Here is a 14,074-nt window from a genome sequence, read left to right on the forward strand (position 1 = left end):
AGTATATTAGAAAAGGCGTTTGCAAAGACAAGTAACTTGTCTATCTGATAGAGACTTCTTGCTGCAGATTCTTTACCTTAGAATAGATACAAAAGCAATCTCTCTCCAGAGGTGGGCCTGCGGACTTTGTTAACCAACTAAGTCCTGGATGACCAAGCAGGCAAAGTGCCCATCATGCCAGACCGGGCTGTCTAGGCAGTAGTGTTTGGCAAATATGTGCAGTAATGCCCACATAGCTGCCCGACAGATGACCAGAACTAGGACCCCCCTCTAGCTAACGCAGTGGTCACAGCTTTAAATGTGGAATGACCTCTTAAACCCTCAAGAAGCAGCTTTTTAGTAATTGTGTAGCAGATTCTAATAGAGGACAATCAACATGGAGATGGTTCTTTTGTGAACTGCCCTGACTTTCTTTGCACCTGTAAAACCAATAAACAGTTGATTGTCCTCCCGGAAGTCTTTGGCATCATTGATGTAAAAAGACAGCACTCTTTTTGGTTCCTGACAGTGGAGTCTCTCATATACCTTGGTAGGATGAGGGGTGCAAATAGTCGGTCTGACTTAATAAGGTGTACCTTTGGTAAAAAGGAGGCAGGGGTCCTAAGGACCAGTTTGTCTGGAGGAAATAGGTCATACATGGGGGATAAACCAATAGGGCCTGCAACTTACCAACCCTCTGGGCAGATGTTCTTGCCACAAGGAAGATTGTTTTGTTGGTCAGCAGTCTGAGAGGGCAGCTGTGCACAAGCTCAAATGGTGAGCACATGACAAAGGGGAGGACTAAATTAAGATCTCATTGGGACATAATGAAGGGAGTAGGAGGACACGCGTTGTAAACCTTTTAAGAAACTAGTCACAACAGGTGACTTAAACAGGGAAGGCTGTTCTGGTTACCGCAGGAAAATGGGAATGTGGAATGGTATCCTTTAACTGTGCCCAAAGCAATGACTTTGTGGGCAAGAGATTAGACAAACAAAAGAACTTAAGAGAAGGGTGCAGACAGAGGATCAACAGATCTGATAGTACACCAGCCCACAAATTTGTCCCATCAGCAGATGTAAATCGTTTTCATGGAGGAATGATTGGCTGCCAAGATGACATCACACACTTCGGGAGGCAGATCAAACACATTCCACTGTCGCCACTCAATCACCATGCATGTATTTGGAGAGTTTGGGTTTAGGATTCTGCCCTGTTTCTGCAACAGGAAATGCTCCTGAATGGGCAGCTGACTGAGGACAGATACTCATGCTCAGGAGTTCGGCATACCATACTCTCCATGCCCAATCCAGAGCCACTAGGATGACTTGAGCCCGGTCGTCCCTGATCTTCCTGAGAACTCTTGGCAGGAGTAATATTGGCAGATAGAGGTACAGAAGTCCTGAGCTACACTCATCCCAACTGCATCCCCGAGTGAGAGTAGCCTTGGAAACTCCAGCACGCAGAACTGCTGACATTGCACGTTCTCAGAAGTGCCGAATAGATCTAAACAAGGTTCTCCCCAATCTCTCAAGAGACCTTGCACCACCTCTGAATGAAGACGCCATTCGTGATTCACGAAGCAGACATCTGAGTTAATCTGTTCTGTCGTTCAGTAAGGCTGCCAGATTTTGATCCACCAGGAATATTTCCTGATGTTACAGCCTTTGTCCAGAAATACAGGTCCTCTTGGCACAGAGTCAACAACCTCATTCCGCCATGCTTGTAGCAAAACCACACGGCAGTAGTGCTGTCCATGAACACCTGAATCAGCCTACCCATCATGGAAAGAAGACTTTCAATGCCAGGCGAATTGCTCCTTTGTCCAATAAGTTGATGTGGAGAGGAGACTCCGTCAGAGACCTCTGATCTCCACCTCTTCCAGTTGGCCGCTCCAACCCAGAAGTGATGCATCTGTCAATACCGTGAGATAAGGATGGGGAAGAGAGAGAGGACTGCCGTTGACACAATTGTCTGAGCCACCACTGCAGATTATTTGCAGTTCCCTCTGAAATCTAGACCAGGTGGGAGAGGTTCCCATGATGCTGTGTCCACTAGGACTTCAGATCCCATTGGAGGGCCTGCATATGCCAGTCAGTCAAGGATGTAGGAGGCCATAAAACCCAGCAGGCTCAGAGTCAGTCTCACCGCAACCCAAGATAGCGGTTGAAACATTGAAATCATAATCCAAATATCCAGTACACACTGTTCTGAAGCATAAGCCCAAATCTGTACTCTATCCAGAATAGCTCCTATAAATGGGAGCATCTGAGAGGGAGTCGGGTGTGACTTTGGCACGTTGATAGTGAGCCTCAGCGGTAACAGTCTAGAGGTGTGAGACGACTGCCTGTGGGGAGCCCCCCTTCAACAGCCAGTCGTTTAGATAATTGAAAATTGAGTACCCTGACCTCCACAGATGAGCTGCAACAGCCATCACTTTTGTGACCACTAGAGGGGTGCTGTTATGGCCAAAGTAGAGCACATCGAACTGGTGATGCTCTTGGCCTACCATGAACCACAGATAGACTGTGGGCAGGCAGGACTGGAATATGGAAATCCAGCACTACCATCCAGTCTCAAGGGTAAACGGCAGAAAGAACCTGAGCCAAAGGGGGGTTAATAACCGTATTCTTTTTCAGGAAGTGGTTGAGAGGGCATAGACCTAGGCTCGGACGGATGCCTTCATCCTTTTTCAGCACCAGAAAGTAGCTGGAATAGCAAAGTCAACCTACTTCTGATGCTAGCACTTGCTCAATGGCTCCTTTGACCAGAAGAGCCAGTACTTCCTGTCAAAATAGCAAGAGGTGGCCCTCAGTCAGCAGATCTGTGGACGGTGGCAGGGACTGTTGGAATGGGAGGGCAAAGCCATGCTGGACGAACTTATGCAGCTACTTGTCGGAAGTTACTTCCCGCCATTGGGGCAGCTGGGGCATGTGGCGTCAGATTCTGCCACTAACCGGGTGCTCATAGTGGTAGAAGGGCAAACTAAAGAGTCTTTTGCGTTGCGAATGCCAAGAGGGAGTGACTGATTGGGGGAGCAGCATCTACAACCACAAAAAGATTGTAATGCCTGTTGGCTAGGAGAAAATGGGCATGGCTGACAGCCCCTATGATAGCCACGATAGAGGCGGGAGGTGGTTTGCAGCTGTCGAGGGGTCATGGTGATGCTTGACAACTTAGCAGTGACCCTACTGTCCTTAAATTACTCTACAGCCGAATATGCCTTGTCGCTAAACAGGCGAATCCCATCGAAGGGCATGTCCATTGCCGAAGCTCCCAAGCTGCTGCTGCGTGCACAGATTAAAGAGCTATTGATAGACAATTCAGATACTGTGGAGAGAGAAACCCTATTTCGCTCCAGGTATCATCGCGCCCGAACATATGGGAGGGGGGAGAGACCTGGTAAAGCACTGGCAGAGGTAACGCAAGCCCCTAGATTTGCCAACAATATATTTTGCATAGAAGACGACTCAAGGATGTTGCAAACAGACCCCAAGGCCATACTCCACACCTTCGCTGATTATTATTCATGTCTCTATAGCACGCATACAGCTGGACATATAGCTTGCCATCTTATTTTGAGGATACACCCCTTGGCTGGATCAATGATTCTCACAGAGAGTTTCTGGCTGCCAATATTGAAGAAGATGAGGTACGGGCGGCCATAATGCAATTACGGTCTGGTAGAGCCCCTGGTCCGGACTGCCTGCCGGCTGACTTCTATAAATGCTACATCAATGAACTAGCTCCCATTCTCAAACAGGTATACGAAGAAGCTCTGGACATCAGCACTCTTCCACCATCCATGCGCAAGCTATGATTATATCACTCCTTAAACCGGGCTAAGATCCTGCTAAGTGTGAAGCCTACAGACCTTTATCTTTAATACATTGTGATACCAAGATATTAGCTAAAGTGCTAGCCAACAGGTTGAACCTGCTGAGGGAGGGACTGGTGCTGACTGACCAGGCAGGTTTCATCACCAAGAGGGCAACCGCAAACACTACTTGCGCACCATATTTGCCCTGTTACAAGACATTGACCTTGAATAGAACGCAGCCGCAGTGTTTTTAGATGCCACAAAAGCTTTTGATTCCTAAAGTGGGACTACATGTTTGCGATATTGCGCAGAATGGGCCTTCCGCCCACCTTCCTTTCCTGGATTGCGCTACTCTACAGTGAGCCTCTGGCTATTGCTCAAGTAAATGGCCTCTATTCCACCCCTTCCCAGTCTAGGGGTACTTGACAGGGTTGCCCCCTTTCGCCATTACTTTTTACGCTTGCTGTTGAACCCCTAGCTGCTAAACTCCATCAGCATCTCAGAGAATACGCTAGACCGTACCCTTCAAAGCATATTCTAGTCTCACTCTATGCTGACGCCATTAATCTTTATCTTCCCGAGCCGAGCATAAGTTTAAATCCTATTCTCAGGGAGTTCATTCGGTTTGGCGATAATTCCAGGATTCACATAAACTGGAATAAATCACAGATTTCCCTCTCACTTCGGAGTTTCCACTTGGCGCGCCCCCAAATTCAAGGACTGGCTCGCGGACTTGATATTCTACAAAGCCCAACTTAACACTTATGCGGAACTTTTGTCACCATCGTCGCACCCAAGGGATATCTGGGACCCCCTGCTGGCCTACCTGCGCGTTTACACAGCCTGAGGGAGCATACAGATCCCACACGTGATTTGCTGGTCTAGTTAATATTATAGAGTTGTCAGAACTTGCTCACTGGACTAACACACCATATATAGATATTGACTGTCTAATAATGGGTCAAGAAGCTGAATTTTCCACTGGCTTAATGTACACACTGTCCTGTATGAAAGACCATCCCAGCCACTAACAAATGTAAAATGTGCCTGTAGCCGATATATATGCGTTAGCTTCTGCTGCGTGCCGTGAGGAGCTTATTGAATGATGTACACTACTTATGAGCAATCCTGCACTGTTTAGATATCAAATGATTTGTGCCCATGGAAGCATGACTGTACTGCTGTACCTGGTTAATAAAATCAAAAAAAATTAAAAAATTTTAAAAAACAAGTTGATTCGCCGGCAGAGCCCCAGTCAGAGACCCTTCCTAACCCATGGGGCCCGAAGATACTTCAGAGGGGTTCAGCCGGCCAAAAGTAAGGGTCACGTATTTCCCATAGTTGGGCAGTGGTTGCTCGTGCAACTTCATGAAAGCACAGAGCGGACCCAGTGTCTGACATCAGCTCCACAGGAGCAACCTGGGAGTGAAGCCTAGATCTGTGGCGATGTTCCGTAGCACCCAATGAATAAACAGGGCGACGTGCAAAAGACGAAGAGCGCTTTGACTGCAACAACTTATGGTGAGACTTACCTGAAGAAGTTCGGCATCGCGGGGAAGAGCGAAGCAAGCGACCCCAGGAGCGGGCCAGAGACATCCCGAGCTAGCAGTACATGGAGCAGCAAGGAGTCGCATGATGAGCATCAAAAAAGCTTCATAGCTCGCTCATGGATGGCCTTTGAGTTCATGCCTTTGCAGAGTCGTTGTCTCGCTCCAGCCACCATAGACACACCAAGTGAGGGGGGCCGTTACATACATTAGTCTGTGACAGTCACTATGAAGCTTGAACCCAGTTTTCTTCGGGGACATCTCCGAAAAATAGAAAAGAAAAAAGGTACAGAAGTCTAGTTTGACAAACTGTCAAAAAAAGCCAATTTAAAAAATGACTAAGGGGAGCAAAAGTTTACGGATTCAATCTGACGCTTGGGAAAATCTAAGGTAAGAAATCTGCGGCTGAAGTCTCTATCAAATAAACCGCATATTACAAAGCACATTGAGCCAAAAACTTGTGTACAATTGGACATAAAGACCATGTGATAAGGTGATTAGAGGTTCAAGATATTTTGCAAAACAAATATGGATAAGGTATCTGTCAAGGCACTGAGAAGTCAACATAACACAATGTAGTATCTGGAATTATCAGAAATGCAAGGAAACATTTCTGTACAATGCAATTTGTAGCTATGCCAACTGAACCTTAATAAATTGTCAATGTCAACCTACCCAGGAGGCAATGGCTCTGCAGTGGTGCTGCCAGGCTGCTGTCTTACAGGTTCCCCAGAAGGGCTAGATGAGGACTGTCTTGGTTTTGATAATTCTGAGTCAGCAGAAACAGGGGCAGTAGAGGTTGGAATTTCAGACTCCGAGGCTGTATTACTATTGGCGGTGGGTGTGCTATTTTGAGGAGAAAGTGCAACGTCTCCAGCTGATGGGTTAACTGCTGTAAAGGTGGAGGACTGATTAACTGATGTAACAATGTTCGTGACTTCATTCGATATGGATCTTTCTATGGGAGGCGATAAAGCAGCAGTAGTTGCATCACTCCCTTCTGCTGCAGATGATAGTTCCTCCCTGTTAACTGAAAAGAAAAACAAGTATCTTTAAGTACTAGCACATAAAAAGCCTATGTCATGTTGTCAGATAAATATGTGGATAACGTTCTCTACAGTCTTTAGAAAACGGCCCAGAATTCTGCTTTCTAGACTTACTGGCACTAAGGACTTTGTCAATTTGCCAGCCTGAGATAGAAAGCCAACTGGACTGCAACCAGACCCACAACCCGATGAGCAATATTTCAGTGTGATCTGTTTCAGGTAACGATCTATCCTAGGAGACATACAGAGATAGCTAGTGGAATCCAAACCATCTTTTAATAAGAAAAGGCACACAAGAACACTAGGAAATAATGGATATATTTTTAAATTCCTAGTGCAAGCAATGTGAAATGTAACTACAATGAATGGTTGCTGCAACATGCACCGAAAAGCATAAACAACAAAAAAAATACTTCACCATATTGGCAGTGTACCTTTATAGTAATCTCATGCTCATTTTTCTATTTACTAACCTAGTATTTGCACCAACAAAAAAGTCTAATTTGAATTTCAGAGATGGTTCACACATGCATACCTATTTGAACAAAAGGTTTTATGATAAACAGAATACCAGAGACTGCTATTCCCATCTGTGCAGGCAACCATGCTAATAGGCTGAGCAGGGGAAAGCTGAATGCCTGCAGTCGCCCTTCAGCAAAAGTAGGTGATGAGATTCTGCATGTCTTAGAACGGTCTGGGCCGCCTAACACAAAGTTCTTCTCTAACCCTTCACACCATGTGCTCAGCTTATATAACAATATTTAGTTGTCATGGGACTGTTGTCAAGGATAAACAATTAGCAGAAAGCTGACTGGTGCCCTTCTACTTTCTCATTCTGCAAGAGTATGTTCTTTGAACAATAACAAGAAATGTAGTTCTCATGTTTCCATGAAACTTAGTTCACAACTCGGTAACATTTATATAGAATAGAACAGTCTTCTCAAACAAAATACTATGAATATACTTGAGCAGTCCCGATTATCACGTTGCATAAAAAAGGACAAATTAAATGTGCATTTTCTATTAATAACACACTTTCATTTAAGAATGATTAAAATGTTTAACATGTCCTAAAAAGAGGGATACACCTAGAAAAGAAAAAAAATAATATTACATGTAAGTAATTCAAACATACAACTAAGTTCCCTATAGCAAAAAATTACTTCCCTGGAATAAGATTAAAATTTTAGTTAAGGGCTACAGTATAGCGGCCAAAAATAATAACTGAAATGTAAGACACATTTTGTTAATTTCTGTATTTGGACAAAGGTCCAGAATCCAAGTGATTTCCTCATTTGAATTCCATATCATGAGAATTCCTGGCCAGCATACATGAAGGTGGCACTGCGCAGAGGACAATGACTTCCCTCTCCCTCCTGGGGCTCAAAGGCAGCGCTGGAAGGCATGTCGAACATTTTGATTAGCTACGGAGCAGCCAATTACTGTGCCCAGAAAGAGCAGTTCTGATTGTTCAAAATATGATAAGGTGTTTCACCCTTTCTGAAGTCTTTGGAGAACATAGAAGGGGTTCTAGGTAATGTGGGGAGCCTTAGCGTGGCAGTGCTGAGGAGTATATGCAAGCAGTGAGCAATTAAGCTGAACAGGGAGTCCAAGAAGGAGGATTACCACACATTGCCCCCCAGAGACTAGAAGGAGATCCATCAGCTACAGTCTACTTCAGAAAAGCATGATAGTGATTCTGAAGGACATGTGGATTACATCGAGGAGGACCGAGTGCCACAGTGGGGTTATCGACAAGGAGCATCACCTGTATTGTACAGGTTAGAGTACAGTGTCTTTTTACAGTTTGCTGCCAGTACAGCTAAAGGACAGGTAGGCGTAGGGTACCTTAAAATGAAATTGAAGCTGGCTACCCTCGCCATTGAGGAGAAAATATTGGCTTTCTTGGCTGGTGAAGAGATGACAGCAGCTGCAACCCTTGCACTAAAAGGAGAAAAGACTGGTGTTGGCTGCTGAGGAGAAAAGGTGCCCTTGGCCATAGAAGAGATGAAGGTCCTGTTCACGACAGGAGGCTTAGCCCGCGGAACCACATGATCATTACTGGGAGGAATAAACCAATGGTAATAGCTGCAGCCACCCAGGCTAAGCATGCCCCCATGAAGGAGGCCCTTGCATGAAATGTGGTCTAACCCCAGAGAAGTATCGTCTGAAGTTCAAAGATGCCCAGAAACAGTCAACCAGTCAAGGGAAGATTTTGTAGCCTTACCTAGCAGGGCATTGGATGGCTGGAATAAGGGATTACAATAAGCTGTACAATTTGATTAGGCAGAAGCTCATCTTGAATAACTGCTTTTCAGAGTTACCCCAGCACCTGATAGGCTCCCAGCTCTCTGTTCCTGTAGACCTCGGGAAGGAAACAAACCCTGGTTCAGCAAATGAGTGTCCTCGAAAGTACCTGGAAGTGATCTCAAGGAGGGTTGTTCAGACCCACAGTAGAAGGTTAAAAGTGAGAACTCCTTAGGGCCTCAACGTCTAACAAGGGGAAACAGCCGCAACCCACCTCTGAGCATAGGAAGTGGTGTTTTTTGGGACGACGCCCATGGTGCCATATCACTTTGACTGTCAACAAGAAAGGAGATGCATCGTTCCCCAGGAAGGCACTCACTAGGGGGCATGCTGCCTGGGTGGCTATTGTACCATGAGGGAGATGTCAGTCACAGGAGAGGTTAGAGCATTTCCCAGTGTATTTGTTTGGAAGTGGACCCACAAGGTAAGAGGGTCTCAGTTTTGGGGTCCACGTCACCATTCTGCAGAATACCTGTTGCAGCATTCCCTGGCAGTGGAAAGGAGGATGGTCCTCCCAGGAAAGTACCTGCAGGGAGAAGTCTGTATGGTAAGGACAGTCCATAGAGATGGTGACTGCCCTGTGGCCATGGTCTCCTTAGAATGGGTGGTGGGACTTGCCCAGAGAAGGGCAATTGTCTGTCCCCCAGATGCCCATACACTGCACAATTGGAACGGAGCTAAGAACCAGGGAGGGTGGCAGCCCAGGTCACCCTAAGAAAGGAAAATGCTATTACACAGTATGCATCTGTACTAGGCATGTAGAGTTGTAGATTCACATGCTTTGCATAGGTCTGCCATCTAGTGTTGGGTCCGGATGTTTGCACTTTGTTTTTCTTCGAAGAAGTCTTTTCCAGTCACGAGGTAGGCGACTCCTGCTTTTGGTAATAGTGCGCATGGGCATGGACTCCATTGTTAGATTGTTTTCCCGCAGAGGGTGAGAATGGAGTTAGTAGGAGTAGAATAGAGATGTCCATGTATCCAAGTAAGATATGACTGCAACAGGTATAGGTACCCGGGGAGGCGGGTGGGAGCATGTGAATCTACAGCTCTACATGCCAAGAACAGATGCACACTGTGTAAGTAGCATTCTCAGTTAGAGCCATGTGCGCTGTAGATCACATGCTTTGCATAGACTATACAGCAGTAATCTACCAAAGCGGTGGCTAATCTGTAGCTGTTGCCGTTGTTTGAAAGAGTGTACAAAGAACTGCCTGGCCTACCTTAGCTTCTTGGTTTGCTAACACATCTACACTTTAGTGTTTCGTGAATATGTGAGGTGTAGACCATGTTGCAGCTTTACAGATGTCAGCTATGGGAATGTTTCCTAAGAAAGCCATAGAAGTCCCCAGTTTGCGAGTGAAATGTGCTCAAGGGGGAATTGGTAAAGTCCTTTTTGCTTTTCCATAGCACGTTTGAATACATTTGACTATCCACCGTGCAATACCAGATTTAGAAAGGGGATTGTCTTTGTGAGGGGGAGCAAAAGCAACAGAGAGTGGTTTAGTTTTAGGAAAAGGTTTTGTCCTTTTTATGTCAGAGTAATGCTCTTTTAACAACTAAGGTATGTTGAGCATGTTCTGCCACAGAATCTGGTTGAGGAAAGAACACAGGCAACTCAACAGATTGGTTGATGTGGAAAGTAGAAATTACTTTGGGTAGAAATTTAGGGTCAGAACAAAGAACTGCTTTGTTTTGGTGTACTTGTAAGAATGGTTCTTCTATGGTTAGTACCTGAAGCTCACCCTTTCTGCTCAGTGATGTAATAGCGATGAGGAAAGCAACTTTCCAAGTGAGAAATTGCAGTTAACATTTATGTAATGGCTCAAAAGGTGGACCCATTAGTCTGGTAAGATTCCACACTGGGGCAGGTGAAGGTCTTGGGGGAATAACTCTTGAGTCCTTCCATAAAGGCTTTAATAACAGGCACTGTGAAAGAGACAGATGTCTATTCTGAAGGTATGCAGCTATTGCAGCAAGATGTTAGAGTATAGATGTGTACGCTAAATTTGACCGTTGTAAATGCATTAAATAGCCAATGATATTTTAAACTGAAGCATGAAGCGGGTTGATATGGTTGTTATTACAATAAATAACAAACAGCTTCCATTTTGCTGCATAAGCAAGCTCCTGTAGTAGGTCGTACAGCTTCTTTAATAATGTTCATCCAGTCTGGCGGAAGATTTAAATAGCCAAACTCCATGACTTCAGGTGCCAGATTGCTAGTTTGAGATGTGTGGGATCTGGATGTCTTATCTCTCCACGGCTCTGCGTGAGGAGATTGGGTGCGAGTTGTAGTTTTTCATGAGGAACTACTGAGAGCTCCAACAGGGTGGTGAACCAACGTGGATTGCCCCATGTGGGACCTACTAGGATTAGCGAGAGGGGTGTTTGCCTTAGCTTCCGAACCACTAGTGGAATGAGTGGGAGAGGCGGAAAAGCGTAGGCAGATATCCCTGACCAGTTCATCCATAGTGCATTGCCTTTGGACAATGGGCGTGGATACCTGGAGGAGAAGCTTTGGCATTTTGCATTTTGGTGTGTGGCGAACAGATCTATGTCTGGGAAGCCCCAAATCTGAAAGAACGGGAGAACTACTTGAGGGTGGAGTTCCCATTAGTGAATCTGTTGTCTCTGCCTGCTGAGTAGATCCGCCATCTGATGGTCTCCTCCTGGAAGGTGTTCTGCTGGGAGATCGATTTCGTGATGTTTGGAACTCCTCCAAATGGCCTGTGCAAGGTGCGACAGTTTGAGTGTGTGTCCCTCCCTGTTTTGTATAAAATACATGGCTGTCATGTTGTCTGTGCGTATCAGGACAGCTTTAACTACAAGGTGAGTTTGAAAGGCTCTGAGTGTAAGACATACTGCTAGCAGCTCTAGGTGATTTATGTGAAGTTGCTTTTGCTGTTGACTCCACATGCCCTTAATTGCGTGAATTTGGAGATGAGCTCCCCAACCAGTGAGCAATGCATCTGCTGTTAGCACAGTCTGTGGAACTAGGTCGATGAATGGCTGCCATTTGGAAAGGTTTTGTGGGTTCACTACTGCAGAGAGCGAGGAGTACGGCCATCCACCAACACTAGATCTGATCATTGATCCTTAGACTGATTCCACTGAATTGCTAAGCATTCCTGAAGAGCATGCATTTGAAGTCTTGCATAGGGAACTATTAAGATGCAAGACACAATCATTCCTAGTAGCTGCATGAATACCCGAGCTGGTAATGAGTGGTGGGGGTAGGAACTGGGAAATTACAGCCTGAATGTTGCAGATTCTGGCTGGATTGGGACAGGCTAGATAGAGCTTTTTGTGTATCCAGAGTAGCTCCCAAGTACGTTTGCATGTTGGAGGGTTGGAGATGGGACTTTGACAGATTTACTGTGAATCCGAGATCGTGGAGCAGCTGTACTGTTTTGTGAGTGGGTTGTAAGGAATATGCTACTTACCAGTATGCATCTGTTCTTGCCATGTAGAGCTGCAGATCTACACACTATGCATAGATCGCCATCTGGTGTTGGGCCCGGATGTTTGCACTTGTTTTTGTCTTGGAAAGTCTTTGGAAGTCACAAGGTAGGGGACTCCTCCTTTGGATCATAGTGCGCATGGGCATCGGCTCCATCCGCTGATTGTTTTTCGCCAGCAGGGAAATGATGGAGTTTTGTAAGAAACAGGAAAGATGCCCATGTATGCTGTATCTAAATAAGATAATACTGGAACAGATAAAGGTAGCCGGGGAGGCAGGTGGGCATTTGTAGATCTGCAGCTCTACATGCCAAGAACAGATGCATACTGGTAAGTAGCATATTCCGTTCGAGGCATATGAGCTGCAGATTACACACTATGCATACATTGTATAGCAGTATCCCCTCCTCCTGAACTGGGGTGGCGTGGTGAGCAAAATAATGATGGATTAAACCCAGATCTGTGACTGGGGGTGAATGTTTTGCCAATGTGCAACATTCCGTCCATCATCTTGTGTGTTTTGCTGTTCGTCCTATGTAGGAAGGGTATGCCCAGATGTGGGTCCCGTGCTCACTACGCCACTGGAGTCAAGCTATCCTGGCTGAAGAGGGGTGAAACCCCAAAACCGGTCCTAGGATGCTTGATTCCGGTCCAGGGAAGACATGGCTTGGCAGTTCGGGCTGGACTGTTCCCATGAGGCACAGGGTCAAGACTGATTTGCATATGGTCATGTCTGAACTGGGGTGGCGTGGTGAGCAAAATAAAGATAGATTAAACCCAGATCTGAGACTGGGGGTGAATGTTTTGCCAATGTGCAACATTCCGTCCATCATCTTGTGTGTTTTACAGTATCCAAGTAGTCCTCTATATCCGCCTGGGGAGGGTTAGTCTTCGATGCATATAGTGTTTCATAGTATCGGGACATCGTATTAAAAATTTCTGGCGGGGACCTAACTAACTCACCATCTTCCGTGGTTATTTCTGTTATATAATCCGCCCCCTTAGGCTGAGGCTAAGTAAACCCGCTAGTGTTTTCCCTGCTCTGTCTCCCTCCCCATATCGCCGCGCCTGTGCAGATTTGTATAGGTACGCTGTTTCTCTCTACACTTCTGCCTGATATTCCGACAATCGGGACCGGATCTTCGCCATATTAGTAGGATCTGGGGAGCAGGCCTGCATTCACTCCAACTCGCCAATCTCCCGCTCCAACCTCCCCAATGTAGTTTGTATGTCTTTGAGTACCCCTGTCTTGAGTGCTATGCAGTCACCTCGTATCACAGCTTTAAACGCTTCCCACACAGTTCCTGGTGAGTCTACAGTGCCCTCATTTAGTGCAAAGTAGTCCTCTATCTTCCTCCGTAATTCTTCTCTGAAGACTTGGTCTTGCAACGCCCCAGAGGGAAATCTCCAACTAAACGGAGCTATATATGGGCCTGGCACTCTAAATGTCAGCTGTACAGGTGCATGGTCTGAGAATGTACGTGGTAGATGCTCATTCTCCGCTACCCAAGTGTATAGATCCCTAGACAACAACTAGAAGTCTAACCTCGACCAGGCGCCGTGATGTGTCACACAGGTGCCCTCTCTAAGTGTGGGGTGCAACATCCTCCAAGAGTACACCAGATGCATATCTGCTGCAATGTCATGCAGCGTCGCCGCTGCTCTTGGGTGGTGTTCTCGTGATGCGCCCTGCCTATCCGCAACGTCTGAGAGAACCACATTAAAGTCACCCCCCCCATATGACCGATGTGTGATTAAGTGTTTGCATCAGGTGCCCTATAAGCTGAAAGAAATCTGAGTCGTCGTTATTTGGGCCATATGTGTTTATAATCATCGTGGGTGTGTTATATAGTGTACCCTGCAGCAGTATGCATCTCCCCTCCTTGTCTACCACTGCGCGATGTGTGCGCCATTGT

General features: G+C 46.0%; 1 protein-coding gene across 2 annotated transcripts in view; it reads right to left on the reverse strand.

Annotated features, from left to right (window-relative positions):
- The window catches only part of WWP1 (WW domain containing E3 ubiquitin protein ligase 1), an 850,740-nt gene that overhangs the window by 579,937 nt on the left and 256,729 nt on the right, over positions 1-14,074 (reverse strand). For both annotated transcript variants that reach the window (XM_085605336.1, XM_085605333.1), the window contains exon 8: positions 6,022-6,376. In XM_085605336.1, coding sequence (XP_085461462.1) covers positions 6,022-6,376 — 355 coding nt within the window. The remainder of the gene's footprint in view (positions 1-6,021; positions 6,377-14,074) is intronic.

Source organism: Triturus cristatus, chromosome 5_1, assembly GCF_964204655.1.
Source record: "Triturus cristatus chromosome 5_1, aTriCri1.1, whole genome shotgun sequence".
Classification (NCBI taxonomy): Eukaryota; Metazoa; Chordata; class Amphibia; order Caudata; family Salamandridae; genus Triturus; species Triturus cristatus.